At 47.6% G+C, this 19,745-nt stretch overlaps 1 protein-coding gene across 1 annotated transcript in view; it reads left to right on the plus strand.

Moving 5' to 3' along the window:
* Positions 1 to 19,745, plus strand: part of LOC126412732 (guanylate cyclase soluble subunit beta-1) — a 261,772-nt gene that overhangs the window by 165,814 nt on the left and 76,213 nt on the right. The window contains exon 11 of the mRNA XM_050082463.1: positions 17,392 to 17,629. Within this exon, the coding sequence (XP_049938420.1) occupies positions 17,392 to 17,629 (238 nt within the window). The remainder of the gene's footprint in view (positions 1 to 17,391; positions 17,630 to 19,745) is intronic.

Here is a 19,745-nt window from a genome sequence, read left to right on the forward strand (position 1 = left end):
GGTGAGGCAGATGGGATGATAGGAAGAGGCAGCAGAAGGGGGTTTGTTGGGTTTGAGGAATAAGAGGACATGGGAGGTCTTCCACAGGTCAGGGTAGAAGCCAGTAGAGAGGATGACATTATAGAGATGGGCGAGGACAGTCAGGAAGGAATAGGGGCTTTCTTGAAGGTGGTGGTAGGTGACACAGTCGTGACCAGGGGCCATGTTGCATTTGGACCAGAGGATAAGTTTAATGTCTTGTCCTGTGATGGGAGTGTTTATGTCAGAGGGGGGCAACTGCCCCAAGTACCTGAGACTAGGAGCAAGAGGAGGTATCGGCACATTCCATGATGGTGGGGAAAACAGAATAATCAAAGTAGGGATCATCGGGGATGGAGAAGACCTCAGAAAGGTGGGAATCGAAGTGGTTGGCCATACTGAGGTTGTCAGGAAGGGGGCGATCGTTATGGAGAAGGGGGTAGTGGGGAGCGGAAAGGGAACCAGTAAGGCGATGGAAGGCGGACCAGTACTTGGAGGAGTTGATAGGGAGGGTGGCATTGAGTCGTGTGCAGGTCTGGCGCCAGTCTCGGCGTTTCATTGCTGTAATAAGGTTCCGTATGTGTCACCGTACTTGCTGGTGGCGTTGGAGTGTATCCCTGTCACGAGTGCGAAGGAAGGAGCGATAGAGGCGGCGGGATTCACAGAGGAGGAGGACAGCCTGCGGAGGGAGAGTGGGACGGTGTGGGTGGACGGTTTTAGTAGGAACATGGGCCTCACGGCGTCAGTAATTACCTTCCGAAGGAAGGACGAGGCATGTCAGGATGGCGACAGGTAAGAGAGTGGCTTTCGACCTGGGTGGAGATGGAGTCCCGATAGGCATCCCAGTTGGCACGGTGATAGTAATGGACGACCTTGGGAGGGGGTGCAGGGTGCGGAGCTGGAGGGGGGCGGTGAGCAGACGTTATGGTGAGAAGGACAGGAAGGTAATGGCTACCTGTGGGGTCAAGGACGGCGACAGCGATACGCCCAAGGAGCTTGGTGGAGGCAATGACAACATTGAGGGTGGTGTCAATTTCGGGTCGGGTGTGCTGGGGAAGGGGAACAAGGTCACCTTGGATTATGGAGAGGAATTGATGCCACCGCCGGAGGGCAGCAGGAGTGCGGCTATGGATGTTGAGATCGGTGGCAATCACATAGGTGGAGAAGGTGCAGTCAATGTACGAGATGAAGTCATAAGGAAGAGGAGCAGTGGAGTGGACATAGATGGTGGCACAGGTAATGGTGAGGGAGGGGAAGAAGACGCTAAGGATAAAGTGTTCAGTGGGGTCATTGAGGAGATGTTGTGCCCGGACGGGGATATGCTTAAGGTGGCTAATCGGGACTCCACCCTGTGCACGAGGACCAGGAGCGTCGGTGCGGTGGAGGATATAGGGCGAGGTGCAGATAGAATGGTGGGGCTGGAGAAAGGTTTCGTTCAAGAGGAAGGTGTCGACCTGGTGGTGGGAGAGGGTGTGCATGAGGAGGCTTTGTTGGAGCAGAAGGAGCAAATGTTCCAGAAGAGGATGTGATACTTGTGCTGCACCATGGCGGGAAGGAGGGGGGGGGGGAAGAGAGGGAAGGGAAGACTCAAACTAGGATGTCGAGGCAGGTGAAGGTTAAGTGGTCTTGGTTGTGGGAGTAAGTGGCGAAGGTGTTCAGTTGGAAAACGGAGTGAGTGGCAAGGGAGATTTGTTGGAAAGTGTGGGGGCACTGAAAAGGGTGAATGTTTTGCAGTACAACGATAAGGAACCGGATGATGTCCTCGGCCATGGGGGGTGGACAGAGGGAATTGTTGGGATGGATAGGGGGATCGACGGGACGAACTGGGACTGTAAGCTCAGGGGTGGCTGGAGGGGGTTTAGCTTTACACTTGTGGGAGCAGGTAGGATGGGGGCCATTGCAGGTATTACAGGAAGGAGGAGCAGCGAGGTTGGGGCAGTTCTTAAGAAAGTGGGAGGCCTTGCAATGGGGACAGGTGGGGGGAGGGGGTTGCAGTTGGGAGTCAGGTGGTCATTGTACATCAGGCACCACTGGCAATGGTAGGATTGGGGAGGGGATTTGGAGGATTCGACAGGGTGGTGACGGTGGTATATCAGGGCACCCTGGGTGAGGAGATGGTCAATGGATGGTGCGGACTCAGAGAATACCAACATGAGGTAGGTGGGACCAGAGGCATTGTGGATACAGTGGGCAGAGCGGATTTCCAAGTCCGGGTGGTGGTGGGAGTTCAGTTCTGCCAACACTTCATCCTCTGTGATCACCAGGCCGAGCTTGGTGATCACAGCGGTGTAGGTGGGGGGGGGGGGGGGCCGACGGGGAGGCTGGGGCTGACTAGGAGTGGAAGCGGAAAGGAAGGGTGTCAGAGAGGCATGGGGGCCAAACATAACTCGTGGGAGTTTTCGCAGGAGGTCTGTGTGAAAGGATGGGGACGGGGACTCGATAAGGACTGAGTCCCTGCGGGGAATGAGTTGGGAACACCAGGTAAGTACTTTCGTAATTCCATGGTGAGGGTACGAGCGTCGAGGAACTTAGGATCGGGAGTTGACGGGACAAAGGTGTGGAGGGTGGGGGCTGAGGTATGGGTGGCAGGAGGAGGGGTGGTGTCCATGGAGACGGCAGGAAGATGGGGAGGTGGTGTTGACATTTTGTGGGAAGTGGCGGGAGCAGAGTCGGTAATGACGCGCTTTTGGGGTTTTTTGGAGACTGGAGGCTAGGAGGAGGGGAGAGGGACAGGGAGGAGAGGGAGATGGCGGGTGGCAGATCCCTGTGGCGTAGTGGAGGCGCTGGGAGAAGCAGCCGGTTGAGTGGTAGCGACGGTGGCTCGGCGCGACGCGATGCATGCGGGAGATGCAGATGACAAAGCGATGGGATGGGTGACAGAGGGGAAGCCGAACACCTGAGGGGCGGCAGCAGAGGCAGCAACAGAGGCGTACGTGAGGCGGGGGTAGTAGTGGGAGTTGTTGAGGGTGTGGAGTCTGGAGGAAGGGTGTAGAGGTGCGGGTATACAGCAGGAGAGGATATAGGGGGATGGGTGAGTGGGGGAAGGGGAGGGAAGGTGCAAGGAGGGAGGCCAGGGGCGGCACTCCGTGAAGTGATTGTGGGAGTGGGGGAGGGGGAGGTGTAGATGACAGTGGAGGTGGGAGTACTCATTTCAGACGAACGGCGACCGACGGACAGACAGACGGACAGCAGGCGGCGGCGGCTGCGATGGTCGGCGACGAACAGATGGACGGACAGCAGGCAGCGGCGGCGGCGGTTACGGCGATGGCGATGGACAGCGAGCAGGCAGGCGGACGGACGAACAATAGCAGCAAGCGGCGGGCGGGCAGACAGACAGACACAATCTTCGAAGACGGAGATTCCACGCTGAGAGTAGCCCAGGTTTTGCAATCTTACGCTTTCGAAGGAGAGGATCCAACCCTCTATATGGCCGGGGCTGTTACGGTCTCTCGCTTATATAGGCATGATGACATCATCAGCAGCCAATCTGATCGATCCAACGTGGCGAGCGCGCGTAAGTTGACCCGGCAACTCGTGGCAGCACCGGTGACGTCAGGTGGCGCCAGGGGGAGGCGCCACGTTTGAAACTGCCGCTCCCGCGTCGCGCATGTGTCTCTGCTTTCTTTCGATGTCCAACGCCCGTCCCCATGCCCTGCTGAGTGTGTATCCCTGGTCTCGGTTGAAATTGTTTCTGTTTAGGCGAATCTCGGCCGCTTCCTTTATAACTGAGTCCCAACATGTAGAAGCATGAGCCAGCACTTTTGTATTATCGAACTGTATCTTATGTCCGTTTTCTAGACAATGCTCCGCTATGGCCTACTTGTCAGGCTCCCTTTGTTTTATATGGCGCTTGTGCTCAGTACAACGCTCCGCAACCGTGCGAATTGTCTGTCCAATGTACATGCTGCCACATTCACAAGGTACACCATACACACCGGACACTCGGAGAGCAATGTCGTCCTTAACAGGGCGCAACATATCTCGTATCTTGGGGGCGGGCCGGAACACTGTTTTTAGCCCATGTTTCTGCAGCAGACGTCCTGACTTACTGCTAGTTGCTCCACAGTATGGCAGGAATATAGTCCGTTTGGCCTCTTCTTCTGATTCACCAGCTGTCTTTCGTCGGCGGCCCTTGAAAGCGTTTGCGATGTCTTTTTTGCTATAAACATTTTCCCCGAAAACACGTTTAAGTTCTGCAGTTCAGACTGTAGGTGGTCGTCGTCAGAGATAATCTTGGCTCTATGAACCAACGTGTTAAGGATATCTTTCTTGTGTACAGGGTGGTGGAAACTATTGGCGTTCAAGTACCGATCAGTGTGTGTTGGTTTCCAATACACTGAGTGACCAAGCTGGCCTCCTGGCTTCCGCTCAACCAAAACATCCTAGAACGGTAGCTTGCTGTGCTTCTCCATCTCGACAGTAAATTTAATGCTGGGATGGACACCATTTATATGATCGACGAACTGCTGTAGTGTATCTTCACAATGAGGCCATATCAGGAAGGTGTCATCAACGTATCGTAGAAAGCAAGATGGCCGTAATGTTTGCAGATCCTGCTCCTCAAAGTGCTCCATGAAGAAATTTGCGACTGCTGGAGACAGTGGTGATCCCATGGCTGTGCCGTCAGTCATCTCATTATATTCATCGCAGTACAAAAAGTTAGGACGTGATGGAACAACTTAATGATTCCAGATGGAAAATGCAGGGCCAAAAGATCCAGCGTACTTGTATTGGCACCCTCGTAAAAAGGGACACAACATCCAGGCTAACCATTAGGTCGTTTGGGCCTATCTTCATTCTATTGAGTGTCTCAACAAATTTCTGCGAGTTGACAACATGGTGTTCGCAATGTCCCAATTTTGGTGCTAATAATCCTGCCAGATGTTTAGCAAGTGTGTAGGTAAGCGAACCGATTGCACTAACAATGGGCCTCAGGGGAACACTTTCCTTGTGTATCTTTGGTGATCCATAAAGCCTGGGAGGTCTGGCGGCACGAGGGGTCAATTTCTTCACCACTTCATCTGGTAAGCCAGAATCCTTCAATAACTTCCCCGTCTTTCTGACAATGGCCTGTGTGGGATCACGACTAAGCTTGCGGTACGTGGGGTCTTCTAATAAATGCAGCATCTTCAGGTGGTAGTCTGCAGAGTTCAGAACCACGGTAGCATTCCCTTTGTCGGCTGGCAAGACAACCAAGTCTTCATTCTCACGTAATAACCGTAAGCAACGTCGTTCCTCCTGGCTTATATTAGATTTTGGTGGCTTAGCTTTCACCAGAATATGGCTGTTAGTTACCCTGACGTCCTCAGCTGCATCGTGCGGAAGATTCCTAATGCACTGCTCTATTCCACTAATTATATCCAATATTGGCAGACGCCGTGGAGCTGGAGAAAAGTTGAGGCCTTTACTCAGCGCTGCTATAGAGCCGTCGTCCAGTTCTTGGTTGGAAAGATTAACAACCGTTCTATGGGCCTTATCGGGTTTCACAACAGTTCTTCCGTGATCCAGTCGGTCGAACTTGGCACATTGCTTCGACGTTGCCTTGGATAAACTTGCATGTTGTTGCGCTGCCGTAGCTGCATCCACCAACTCCCAATAGAATGGTGGCAATGTTGAAGACAAGGACAGATGACACTCAAGCAGGTTCTTGGCGTTGTGATCAAGCTCGTATTTTGTCTGTCGTATCCGCTGTCTCACTATGGCGAGACTGGTCCTCTTCAAAATTCTGTCCACTGCAGCAGTTCGAATGCGGTGCTTGACTACTGCAAAGCGAGGAATTACCTCCTTGTCCCGGCAGCGTTATAAAAATGCCAAAGAACTCAGCAGATGTGATCTCTTTTTCCGCAGTTTTTCCAGCAGTCTCACACTGCGCATTATGTCCTCACCTTAGAGGAAATCTATGTGTCCTCGGAGTGATCCCACACAGGCCATTGGCAGAAAGACGGGGAAGTTATTTAAGGATTCTGGCATACCAGATGAAGTGGTGAAGAAATTAACCCCTCGTGTCGCCAGACCTCCCAGGCTTTATGGATTACCAAAGATACACAAGGAAAGTGTTCCCCTGAGGCCCATTGTTAGTGCAACCGGGTCGCCTACCTACAGACTTGCTAAACATCTGGCAGGATTATTAGAAGTAAGTTAGGACGTCTGCTGCAGAAACATGGGCTAAAAACAGTGTTCCGCCCGCCCCCAAGATACGAGATATGTTGCGCCCTGTTAAGGACGACATTGCTCTCCGAGTGTCCGGTGTGTATGGAGTACCTTGTGAATGTGGCAGCATGTACATTGGACAGACAATTCGCACGGTAGCGGAGCGTTGTACTGAGCACAAGCGCCATATAAAACAAAGGGAGCCTGACAAGTAGGCCATAGCGGAGCATTGTCTAGAAAACGGACATAAGATACAGTTCGATAATACAAAAGTGCTGGCTCATACTTCTACATATTGGGACTCAGTTATAAAGGAAGCGGCCGAGATTCGCCTAAACAGAAACAATTTTAATCGAGACCAGGGATACACACTCAGCAGGGCATGGGGACGGGCGTTGGACATCGAAAGAAAGCAAAGACAGATGCGCGACGCGGGAGCGGCAGTTTCAAACGTGGCGCCTCCCCGTGGCGCCACTTGACGTCTCCGGTACTTCCACGAGCTGCCCGGGTCGACTTACGCGCGCGCTCCACATTGCATCGATCTGATTGGCTGCTGATGATGTCATCATGCCTTTATAAGCGAGAGACCGTAACAGCCCCGGCAGTCAGTGAACGCCTGACGACGATGGCACAGATGGCCATCGAAAGCTCGAGCATTTTATTTGAATTGACGCGGCTGGAAAACCGAGAACGTTTTATTCGGTGCTGTGATATGCAAATGATTAGTTTTTCAGAGCATTCACACAAGGTTGGCGCCGGTAGCGACACCTACAACGTGCTGACATGAGGAAAGTTTCCAACAGATTTCTCATACACAAACAGCAGTTGACCGGCGTTGCCTGGTGAAACGTTGTTGTGATGCTTCGTGTGAAGAGGAGAAATGCGTAACATCACGTTTCCGTCTTTGATAAAGGTCGGATTGTAACCTATCGCGATTGCGGTTTGTCGTATCGCGACATTCTTGCTCGCGTTGGTCGAGATCAAATGACTGTTAGCAGAATACGGAATCGGTGGGTTCAGGAGGGTATTACGGAACGCCGTACTGGATCCCAACGGCCTCGTATCACTATCAGCCGAGATGACAGATATCTTATCCGCATGGCTGTAACTGATCCAGCAGCCACGTCTCGATCCCTGAGTCAGCAGATGGGGACGTTTGCAAGACAACAACCATCTGCACGATCAGTTCGACGACGTTTGCAGCAGCATGGACTATCAGCTCGGAGACCATGGCTGCGGTTACCCTTGACGCAGCATCACAGACAGGAGCGCCTGCGATGGTGTACTCAACGACGAACCTGGGTGCACGAATGGTAAAACGTCATTTTTTCGGATGAATCCAGGTTCTATTTACAGCGTCATGATGGTCGCATCCGTGTTAGGCGAATGCACATTGGAAGCGTGTATTCGTCATCGCCATACTGGCGTATCACCCAGCGTGATGGTATGGGGTGCCATTGGTTACACATCTCACTTACCTCTTGTTCGAATTGACGGCACTTTGAACAGTAAACGTTACATTTCAGATGTGTTACGACCCGTGGCTCTATACTTCATTCGATCCCTGCGAAACCTTACATTTCAACAAGATAATCCTCGACCCCATGTTGCAGGTCCTGTACGGGGCTTTCTGGATACAGAAAATGTTCGACTGCTACCCTGGCCAGCACATTCTCCAGATCTCTCACCAATTGAAACGTCTGGTCAATGGTGGCCGAGCAACTGGCTCGTCACAATACGCCAGTTACTACTCTTGATGAACTGTGGTATCGTGTTGAAGCTGCATGGGCAGCTGTACCTGTACACGTCATCCAACCTCTGGTTGACTCAATGCCCAGTCGTATCAAGGCCGTTATTACGGTCAGAGGTGGTTGTTCTGGTTACTGATTTCTCAGGATCTATGCACCCAAAATGCGTGGAAGTGGGCTGGTCGGAGTGGTCGAGTGGTTCTAGGCCCTTCAGTCTGGAACCGCGCGACCGCTACCGTCGCAGGTTCGAATCCTGCCTCGGGCATGGATGTGTGTGATGTTCTTAGTTCTAAGTTCTAGGAGACTGATGACCTCAGATGTTAAGTTCCATAGTGCTCAGAGCCATTTGAACAATTCTGCGTGAAAATGTAATCACTTGTCAGTTCTAGTATAATATATTTGTCCAATGAATGCCTGTTTATCATCTGCATTTTTTCTTGGTGTAGCAATTTTAATGGCCAGTAGTGTAGTAAGTCAGTACCTGATGACGGTGTTAAATTGGGAAATAGAAACCTCTGCTCGCATTTCTAGTTTAATCTTTCCAGCGGTTCACGTTTCCACACAATGCTACGCTCCAGACGTACACTATCAGTAATTTCATGCTCATTTTCTTATCAATATCATGCCGGGAGAGCTCTTAAATTAAAAAAGGCTTTCTTCTTCTACATCTCATAACTTATTTGCTTCAGTTATCCTGTATAAACTTCCTTCTTGGATAGGAGAATTCTTTCATTCGTTCCACTAATGTGTCACCCCCTTAATTGAGAATGCCGGTCAGTTTGGAGAGCTGAGATATTGTAGAACCGCAACCGCAGTCGTAAAACAGGACAGTGAGTGGTCATATGGAATCAGTGGTGTAAGGAGATGATACACAATGACAAAAAGGTGCTATTGTGCTTGAACGTTCCCATGAACGCACCGTGTATGAAGTTATCGGTGTATCACAGCAGACTGTTCAACGCATCCACAGGGAACAGTGCACCACAGGTGGCCATCTAACATATCGTACGAACAGTGGCTCTAAAAAGACGCTAAAATCGAGGTTATGAGGTATTGTGACTCCCTGTCAATGACAATGTTTTTAAAACCGGACGTGAATTCCTGAAGCTAATCTGTACTCACTACAAGTGTTTTTACTCGTTTTAACAATTTATTAAAGTTTTACAGGCATTCCTCAGTTAATTTATAATTGTAAATTAATGTTACAACGGGTTTATACGATTTAAACTTTTGGGATTCATATATAATACCTCAGGACTCAATGAAGACTTTTTTTATGTCAGTGGAAGTGCTTTTTTCTTCTTTCCTTTTTTTCGCTTTATTCCCAGGCTTGACTTCCATGTTCATAAGAAGATGTCAAAATGCCGGGCAGAAGCCTTCAGAGGCGTTACCCTTGTACGGTGTGAGCAGTGCAAAGTCGTCCTTTGTTTCACTACTGACAGGAATACATTAACATATTTCACAGGAAATTGAACTAAATTAGGACAAAATGTGATCAACATTGGATTATACAGCTAACCAGTTGCACATAACTCTTTGGCTGTATAATCCTATGTTGAAACTACAATAGTATATGGTTGCTGAGTAACAGGGATTTTCAAAACTTTAACAAAATGGAATGTTAACTCAATACTGATCCAAGTCGCGTCTGCAGTGGTAGCCACCGGCGAATGGTCACCGTCTGTTCACTCAGTGAGTACGTCTGCAATACATACTTCAGGAACTGACAATCCCTGATTCTAACAAACCCAGTGGGTGACCACTAGATACCACTGCTTATAAGCTATCATGACTCGTGTAAGTAATAACGGCAATACCCCAGGTGGTAACAAAACCACCCGTCGACAGGCGGCAACCGAGCACTCGGATTCTGGGGGGACCCGGACTTCCACGACCACAGAGAAAGTCGGAGTTTCCTGGCAAACTCCGACACAAGACACCAACGAACATAGGCACCTTCAACATCAACATCCTCATACAGCCTGGAAAGCTGCACAACATAGTGACAGAACTCGATAGGCAGAAGGTACTGATCCTCGCACTGCAAGAGACACGTATCACAGACGAAGACCCCACAGACTACGGCAAGTACCCTATCTTTAAGAAAAAAAAACCGATAGGAGAGTTGCCAAAGAGCTCCTCTGTTGGGGATGGCCTTCGTGGTCCATACTACCATACTCGAATCCATCAGAGAAGACACACCAGTAAACAACCGGCTTATGACCATACACGTTCAGTGCGCCAACAAAAAATACACACTGATCAATACACATCCCGCTACTAACAAGAACAACAAAAGAGACCCACAGTCCGCAGATAAATTCTAGTCAACCCTTGAGAAAGTATTATCTAAAGTCCCCAAGGATGACATCAAACTTCTTATGGACAATTTCAGTGCACAGATCGGCAGAGAAAAAATGCACAGGAAAACAGTTGGAAATTATCCCGCACATAAATTCGTCAACAAAAATGGCACACGGCTCATAGAACTTTGCCAGCAGCACAACCTCAAGCTCATGTCGACATCCCTCAGAAAACACCCCAGAAAACAGAAAACCTGGCGTTCACCCGTCCAGCAGGTAGGCGTGTTCCAAATTGACCACGTGGCATTCTCGTACCCAGTACAGAAAGAGATCCGTGACATACAGGTACGCAGGGGAGCCAACATTGATTCTGACCATTACCTTACACGCATCAGAGTCAAGTGCACCCCCAAGAGAATTTTCTGTAAGAAAACACCCCTACTGAAATTTTACACAAAAAAGATCGCTGACTCTAGAGTGAAAGACGCTTGCAAAAAAGAACATACAAATGACTGACAAAATTTCCACACAAAATCACAGAAAAAGCACAAGCCCTATTCCTCTGAAGAAGAATACCAACCACTCCTGGTGGGACACTGATTGTGAGATTGCTCTCGTCAGCAGGAAATTGGCATACCAGAAATACAACAGTAACAAGTCCCCAGAACATTTACTGGTGTTCAATGAAAATTATTATACAGTCCAAGAGGAAATACCTGAAGGAACAGCTAGACTCTATAGAGGACAACTTCCGCAACTACAACGCAAGGGACTTGTACAGGACATTTTCAGGGCACATCCGAGGATACACACAACCGAACCTCTGCTTTAGAAATAGTGACGGAAATTTGGCACTGGTGGATAAGGAGAACTGCAAGGTCTGGCACAGTACTTAACTTCTCAATTGCCCAGAATCCTCAGAGAGATTCCCAGACAAAGAAGCTACAGACAAACACACAGACTCACTACCCACGACACAAGAGGAAGTCACAAGCACATCCTTAGCCTCAAAAACAACAGGACATCTGGTGAAGACGGCATAGTGGACTAACTACTGAAAACCCTCGGAACAAACTCACTCTGAAAGCTCACACAGATCATCACAGACATATGGACATCAGCAAGTTGCCAGACGACTGGAAACCCTCGGAACAAACTCACTCTGAAAGCTCACACAGATCATCACAGACATATGGACATCAGCAAGTTGCCAGACGACTGGAATTGCGCACTGATCCACCCTCCGCACAAAAAGAGTGACCCCACAGATGTGAATAATTACAGGGGCATCTCACTAATACAAGTCATATACAAGGTACTCTCAGCGTGCCTACTCCAAAGAACACAGAACCAACTGGAACATAAGATCGGCGAGTACTAGGCGGGCTTCCGCCCTGGTCGCTCCTGTGCAGAACAAATCTTCAATCTGAAGACTACTCTGAAAATCAAAGCCCTCGGGAACAGTCCAGTCATAAGCACCTTCGTCGACTTCAAGAAGGCATGTGACTCCATCGACCGCCAGTCATTGTTCAACATTCTACATTAACTTGGTTGGGGAGGCAAGACACTGCGACTGATCAAACAGACACTGACAGACACGACGTCTAGGGGGAAGTTCAAGGGGGAAAACTCCGAACCTTTGGGATCAAGACAGGTGTTCGCCGGGGTAACGGACTCTCACCGCTCCTCTTCACCCTAGTGCTGGATAAGGTCATCAAGGAATGGGAGAAAGCGCTGCAAATACAAAGCTATTGGAAGCCAGTGCCACTTGGACGACCCAAGGATAAGCTGGAGATCGGGTGTGTAGCCTTCGCAGACGATCTAGAACTACTCACAGGTAACAAAACTACAGCAATCAGACTGATAGCAGTACTCAAAGAGTGCGCAGAAAAAGTAGGGATACAGATTTCCTTTCAGAAAGCTGAGTTCTTCTGCACGAAATTAAACATTCCAAATTTGGACACAAAGTATGGCAAGATCAACAGGGTCACACACTTTAAGTACCTAGTTGAAGTGCTGGAACCGACAGGAAATGAGAAAATTGCCCAGAACACTAGGTTACTGAAAATGAAAAGAGCTTTATACAAAACACTGAGTATTTACTACAAGAAATTTATCTCCACCTGCACCAAAATTCGTCACTTCAACACTGCAATCAAACCTAAGGGGCTATACGCTAGTGAGACAGTGATGTTACACACAAAGGCCGATCTTGAGAATATCCTCACACACGAAAGAAAAATCATTAGTTAAATTATTGGGCCAAAACTCACCGACGATGGATATAGGCTTCACTCCAGGGATACCACAGAGGAGTTCTCCAACATCGAAGCGGACATTAGAAAGGAGCAATTAAAATTTTATGGACACATAAGCAGACTGTCACAGACCAGACTAACCAACAGAATGCTCAGGTACATCCAGAGACTCAAGACCACTACGCCCTTTGTGACATAAGTCAAAACTGATCTGGGAAGAGCGCAGATAGATTCAGCGGAAGTCATGGACAAAGGTGTCTATATACACAAGGTGTACAAGTGGGAATTGATGCCAGAGAAAACAGCGCCTAAAGCCCAAAGGCCAAAGTGGACAAAAGAAAGGAAGAGAGCCTTTAGTGAACGAATGAAGGAGTGCTGGAAGAACAAGTATTCATGAATGTTTCTCGTGGTTTGATATAAGGCCTGTAGCGCGTGTACTACTAATAATAATAATAAAAATAATATTGATCCACGTGGTAATTATCAAGAAAAACGAAATTTCTTTAAAAAATTGCTATGGTAATCTTGTTTGAATATTTTGGATTGTTTATTTAAATTGTTGAAAGTTTTAATACCAAGTGTGTATTTTGACTTAGCTTGACATCTGTAGTAAATAATAACAGGAATATCTGTAACTTCTTTTTCTTAGTAATACGAAACTGTAAAGTTGTGTGCGTTATTGTCCTGTTTAAGTGCTGAGGTTCATTATGGTACATGTACTTTCTGTTGTACCCTGCCTTGACGTCAAATATGTGGGGTCTAGGAAAGCCTGCCTTCTCGTATCGCTAGACAAAATTCGAAAAAATCGTATTAATCACTTTTATTACTTAATTGTGACAACATTTAATTTCGACAATAATACAGAGGTGTCGCAAGCAAAGAGTGACATGCAAATAAGAAATGTCTTGAGTATATACAATTCCTAAGTCACCAATCTTGAAGTGCATAATCTCAATAACACAGAGGTGTCGCAAGCAAAGAGTGACAAGCAAATAAGAAATCTCTTCAGTATGTACAGGTCCTAAGTCACCGGTCTTGAATGCCTAATCTCGATGCGGCTGTAGAAGTGGGCCGCGACCAGTCAGGAGCGGCGCCTCTGCCCTCTACACACAATCGTTGTTGTCCTGGAGAGGGGTCGGTCAGCGTGCAATTGGCTGGTGCCTTGTCACAGCCCTCTCTGCTCTGACGTTCCCGACTAGCCTGGCGGTGCTTGACTTTACTCCGTAACACTTTCAATATGTGCTCGGGACTGAAAAGGCTTGGGGTGACTACTGGTTTTTCTGATGTACTTTTATTGTCCTTTTTCTGCAGTATATCTTACCTCAGGGCACAAATGCTGTGCCGTCTGCGAACCTTAGCATCGGAGGTCACGAATTCAGTGTATAACTGCACGCTCTGTCAAACTAGTCAAACAAACTATGGACTTTAATGGCCTTGGATACAGAGTATGTAACACTACTAAGTGACACGTTGGTATCTTCTGGTACTTCCTTCTGGAACTATGCTTTTAAGGACACCACGACAACCACTGAGGACTGCGAGCCAAGGCAGGTTTGCATTTTTTGTGTGCTCCAGGAGAACGGCCTCCCCCTACATCCCTCATGTGCTACGAGACTGCGTAACCTTGACCGCCCGTCAGCCCTTACTCTCAGCCGGCGCAGCACCGTTACGAACTACGGAACACTTTCCGCTACTCGGGCCACACCAATCGCAGGAACAATGACTACCATTCTTTGTTAATTTATTGCTGAATGTTCTGCAAATGCTTTTCTCTAACACACTGCGAGGTGTAATGACTTCCCTTCAATTGAGCTGTTGTTGCAGTGCATTGCAAACAGACGCCAAAGTGGGTAACAAGCATCACGAAACAAGAAAACACCGGAAAACAATCATCATCCACTGAAAACTGAATGCTTCTCGGGAATAACTTCTAACTCATTCTTTACTTTACGTTTCAGTTATGAACTACTTAAAAGGCAAATCGTGCAAAGCTAACTGAAACTGCATCCAAAGACCAGCAAAGTAATGAAATTCGAACTTTTGGTACGGCCGCACTTGTTAACTAATATTCCTATGAACTAATATCCCCCTAACCACACACAAACAACACAGGTCACACTGTTTATTCTTTCCTGTCGTCAGCGTTGTCACTCATTTTCGTCGTCATCAGCTGCTCAGGCAGATAGATTTTCTAGGCGTGAAGATTGCATCTTATCTAGTACTCTACAGTAGAGCTCTCTGCTTGTTCTCTCAGGGATTGCTGGTGTAAGATGGTCCAAATAGCTCTAAAAGCGCTATGAGGCTTAACATCTGACTTAGAACTACTTCAACCTAACTAATCTAAGGACATCAACACATCCATGCCCGAGGGAGGATTCGAACCTGCGACCGTAGCAGCAGCGTGGTTCCGGGCTGAAGCCCCTAGAAACGCTCGGCCACAGCGGCCCGCACAAGTATAAGAACAGAGTCATGCCAGACAACGGCTACTTATGGACTAGGACGTTCAGAAAGAAAGCTCTCGGGCTAATAAAATGTTATGAAACGGCCGATAAAAAAGTTTCCGTTCGAAGGTCGTACAGGACAAAATCGCCGTGAGCATTGAGGAAATCATCACACCGACGAAATGATAAAACATCGCGTCTTGCTGCGAGAAGAAGTCGGTAACTGCCTGCTGCAAATCCTCGTCCGGAAAGAATTTTCGACCCTTCAAGGCGTTAAGGAACCGAAGGCGTGATAATCAAATGGGGAGATATCGGAACTACGGGACGGGTGCTCGAGTGTCTCCCACTTGAGTGTTGACGTAACTTCTGCGTTACAACATTTACAGTGTGGGTACGTGCACAACCCTTCCTTCTCCTTTCCCCCCCCCCCCCCCCCTCTGTATCCAACCCACCCCACCCTCTCTGTAGATCCCGTCCTCCCCCTCTCTCTGTGCCAATCCTCCTCCCTTCTTCCCCGTCAATCTTCTCCTCTTTCCTCTCCATGTTCAAATCTTCCATTTTCCTTTCTATGTGCTTCTCCTCCTCTCCCCTCTCTATATCCCACTCCTCCTCTTACCTTTCTCTGACCATTTCCATTTACCCCTATCCCTGTTCATGTCATCCTCGAGCATCTTTCTGCTTATCTCTTCCTCCCTCTGTCTCTAGCCATCTCCTCATCTTCCCTTTTCTCGTCTGTCCCCTTCTCTCCCTGTTCTCTGTTGATCTCTCCTTCCTCTAGCTCTCTATACACCTCCTTCTCCAGCTGTCGGTGCCTGTCTCCTCCTTCCTCTTCGCTGTCTGTCCGTTTCCTCGTTCTCCTTCCATTCTCCACGTTATCACACTCAGCCCACTAGCTAGTTCGTAGCCCTACAGTATTTCGTTCCGGATTTTAAATTGTAAGTGTCCATCTTAAATACATTTTACACATATTTAACGTATTTCAAGTGTATTTGTGCACATAATACATCCGTATATCTAGCGAATTTCGCATTGCAGTTTCATTTTCATGCAGGGACATCCAGTGGTATATGTGCTTACTGTCTGCGAAATCTGTTGTGAACGGAATTACTAATAAAAAAACTACGGTAATAAATTCAAATGTCATCCACGATGCAGAAGTTTATGATACCATGTCTCCTGAAATATTGGTCTTACATTGGCATATTTTTCTAGGTTCATTCACCGGCGTATGTGGATACCCTTTACTAGATGTGTTGCGAATAGAGTTAGTAGTAAAGAAGTAATGATACGTCATGCATGATACAGCAGTTTTTGACCCATCTCAGTATTAGAAGTTATATTTCCTGAACTGTGCGTGGTACAATGATATTTTTTGTAGTTCCATTCAGCAGCAGATGCGGACATCACCTCAAAAAAGTGTTAGGAATAGAGTTACTAGTAACGAGGTAGTAAATTTAAACGTCTTTCATGAAGCGGTAGCTTTTCATACATCTCCGTATTTATGTCATATCTCCTGAAATAAGTGTCATACAATGACGTAATTTTTGTGGAACATTCAGTGATATATGTGAATTATGTCTGCAAAACGTGTCACGAATACAGTTAGTAGTAAATAAGTAATAACTTGAAACGTTGTTCTTTAAGCGGCACTTTTTTCCTTTCATGATTTTGTAGGAGTCGTCAGTGAGAAAAAGTTTCGTAAATGTTTGAAATTGTGTGTAAAGTTTGTTGCAAGTCTCTAAGTGCTCTCATTCTCAAATAATGGGCTGATAACCTCGGTATTGAGCGCCCAGAAGTTCCTCCTCAAATAATGGATGAATAAAATATGGGTGTTCGAATGTCACGGGCTACGCAGATATTTCATCAACACCCCTTTGGTTGATGGGTGCTTCTTACCCTCACAGTGATTCTTTCTAGACAGTCAACTACTTGTGGAGCGAGTTTGGTAGTAATCAGTACAGGAGATGTGGAACATGCATACATAACACCTACATATGTCACACACACATACATGTTATAGATTATAATTTGCATGGATTTATTGATGCTTAGTGTCCAAGCAGGAGAACCAGCATTTTACAGTCTTAAGAACTTCGACCTTAAGTCGAGAACATAGCCGTACTTCACATACTCCTGGCCAACATCACCCACTATCTGTCCCTGCCACAAAGTGTCGCCATAAGGCACTGTTCTCCTATGCAGCCGCGACATCTTGCTCTGGTATCGGACCAATTTTGACACGTCCTTTCTAGGTCCACATTTCTACAGTATTTTATACCGCCTAATTGATTCTCCTCTCTTACTAGCGCATAATAAATCGAAATTGAACACGTACAATTAAGAAACATTATACGGCACGCAGCGCCGATGTGCCTTAAAGACGACACACTGCTGTAGACGTCAGTAGAGGCTCGATTCGCCGTGTGTGACGGCAGCACCTCAGCCCCCCACGTGCGCCTCTCTCTGCCCGCAGGTTGCTGTACTCGGTGCTGCCGCCCAGCGTGGCCAACGAGCTGCGCCACCGGCGGCCGGTGCCGGCTCGCCGCTACGACTGCGTCACGCTGCTCTTCTCGGGCATCGTCGGCTTCAGCGACTACTGCGCCGCCAACACGGACGCCCGCGGTGCCATGAAGATCGTCTGCATGCTCAACCAGCTCTACACCGCCTTCGACGTGCTCACCGACCCCAAGAGGAACCCCAACGTCTACAAGGTCAGTCCGAGTTCTAGCCACTATACTTCCCACATTAATCATTCTGTTACGTCAGTAATGTAGGAAGTCTAATATGTGATCGCTTCACCTGATGGTGACTGATTCTAGAAAAAAATTATCGCAAACGGCAGTAACTGAGATGTACTGTACACCCCTCTCCGTCCAAACAGGCGTCAGCAGGTCCACCGGTACTGGCCGACCGCCGTGTCATCCTCAGACGATAGCCGTTATTGGATTCGGATACGGAAGGGCATGTTGTCAGCGAACCGTTCTCCCGGTCGTTGTCTGTTTTCGGGGCCGGAGCCGCTACTACTCAATCAAGTAGCTCCTCTACTGGCCTTCCAAGGGCGTATTGAACCCCATTTGCTGACAGCACTCGGTAGAGCCGGATGGTCCCCCATCCAAGTGCTACCCAAGGCCGACAGTGATTAACTTCGGTTGTCCGACGGGAACCGGTGTTACCACTGCGCCAAGGCCGTTTTTGAATGATACATAGGATGACTGTAATCAAAGTTCCAGCTTCAAAATACTGTACAAAAAGAACCGCTGCCCAGAATGACGGCATATTAGATCGGAATGTAATCGAAGATGGGGAAAAGTTAGCCTTATGGTTATTTTTTCACTGTCTTAAAATTTTTGCAAAATTAAATTTAAAGATTATCTTTCAAGCTTAAACACTGAGGCCTTCTGCCTTTATAAGACTATGGTAATATATTTTAAAATTTTGAAATTTAATTGTGGCCCTCAGCCTTTTGTATTGCACCTTGCATATGTTTGCTGTTTTTTAAAAATTATCTTATTGCTATCTTAATTGGATTTTTATCTTGTTGAATTGTTAAGATTTCTTGTTTGGAGGCCTTCAGCCGTGAAAGAGTTGCATTCGGTAAAGGTCCGGCTATGTGCCGCTTTGGTTGTAAACGTTATTAAATTACAATAAATGACATTTAGAAGGAGAAACTGAACAAAAATTCTCCCAGTAGACGGTACTGTAAGCGTCATAACGTAGATGGGTTCCACTGCAAGTGAATCTCAATACGACGTTTATGATGTGAAACGCACCTTAAACCAATGTTACTGTGCAATGTGCATGAGTGTACAAGTTTGGTATTGAGGAGTCGTGACACAGTGAACGCCACCCACCACGGCCAGGTAGTGCCACGTCGGACGGCAAAATCGGTTTTTAATGGTCCTGAGGCTAAAAACTGCATAAATAGCAACACTGAAATTGACTTTTCACTGACCTGGGACTGACGCAATACATTTCCAATATGTCGTCCACAGTTTTCTACCACCAGCTGAAATAGAGGAACAGCATGTTCCACAACGGATCGGAGTGCCTCAGGGTTAAGCTTACAATGCGTGGCTCAATGCGTACCTTGAAGTCAGCTACGTTTGTGATTGGAGCACTAAATACAGCGCCTTCAAATAACGCCACAGCCGTGAGTCACACTGATTAAGACCGGGTGCTCTGGACGACGAGGATGTAGGGAAATGACGGCTCACAATGCTAGTATTTCCAGAATGCTTCTGCAGTGGTTGCTTCACTCTCTGTGCAATGTTCGGAGGAGCACCGTCTTGCATGAAAATTATCCTAGCCATATATTCAAGCTGTTGAAGGCTTGGAATGATGTACGCAAAAGACTCTCATAGCATTTACCAGTGACAATGCAGATAACACAGCCCGCAGTACTAATCTCCTCGAAATAATATGTCCCTACCGAAAACGATGCCTTCGGCTGCAACCACATATTTACCCTGACAGACTGAAGTGGTGCCGTTTGATGCGCAAGTGCATTTTCCATTGTTCTCTTCTGCAATCCTGTGTATTGACGTTTCCTTGGAGACGGAAGTGGGCTTCCTCTGTCCACAGAATGTTACATGGACACTAATTGTCCATTTCCATGCGAGCAAGCAATTGTAGACCGAGCATTTGTCTTACTGGCATGTTATCCTGAAGCAACTTCTGAATAATTTCTTATGAGTAGCAATGCGGGATATTTTTAGAATTTTTTTCACCGTCCTCACAAACTTGTCCAAATTTCGAGCGGTTCCCAGTTCATGTAATAGCACACCACTGCTCGACCCCCCTGCAAAGCTGAGGTCACGTCTTCTACTG

This window comes from Schistocerca serialis, chromosome 7, assembly GCF_023864345.2.
Source record: "Schistocerca serialis cubense isolate TAMUIC-IGC-003099 chromosome 7, iqSchSeri2.2, whole genome shotgun sequence".
NCBI classification, from domain to species: Eukaryota; Metazoa; Arthropoda; class Insecta; order Orthoptera; family Acrididae; genus Schistocerca; species Schistocerca serialis.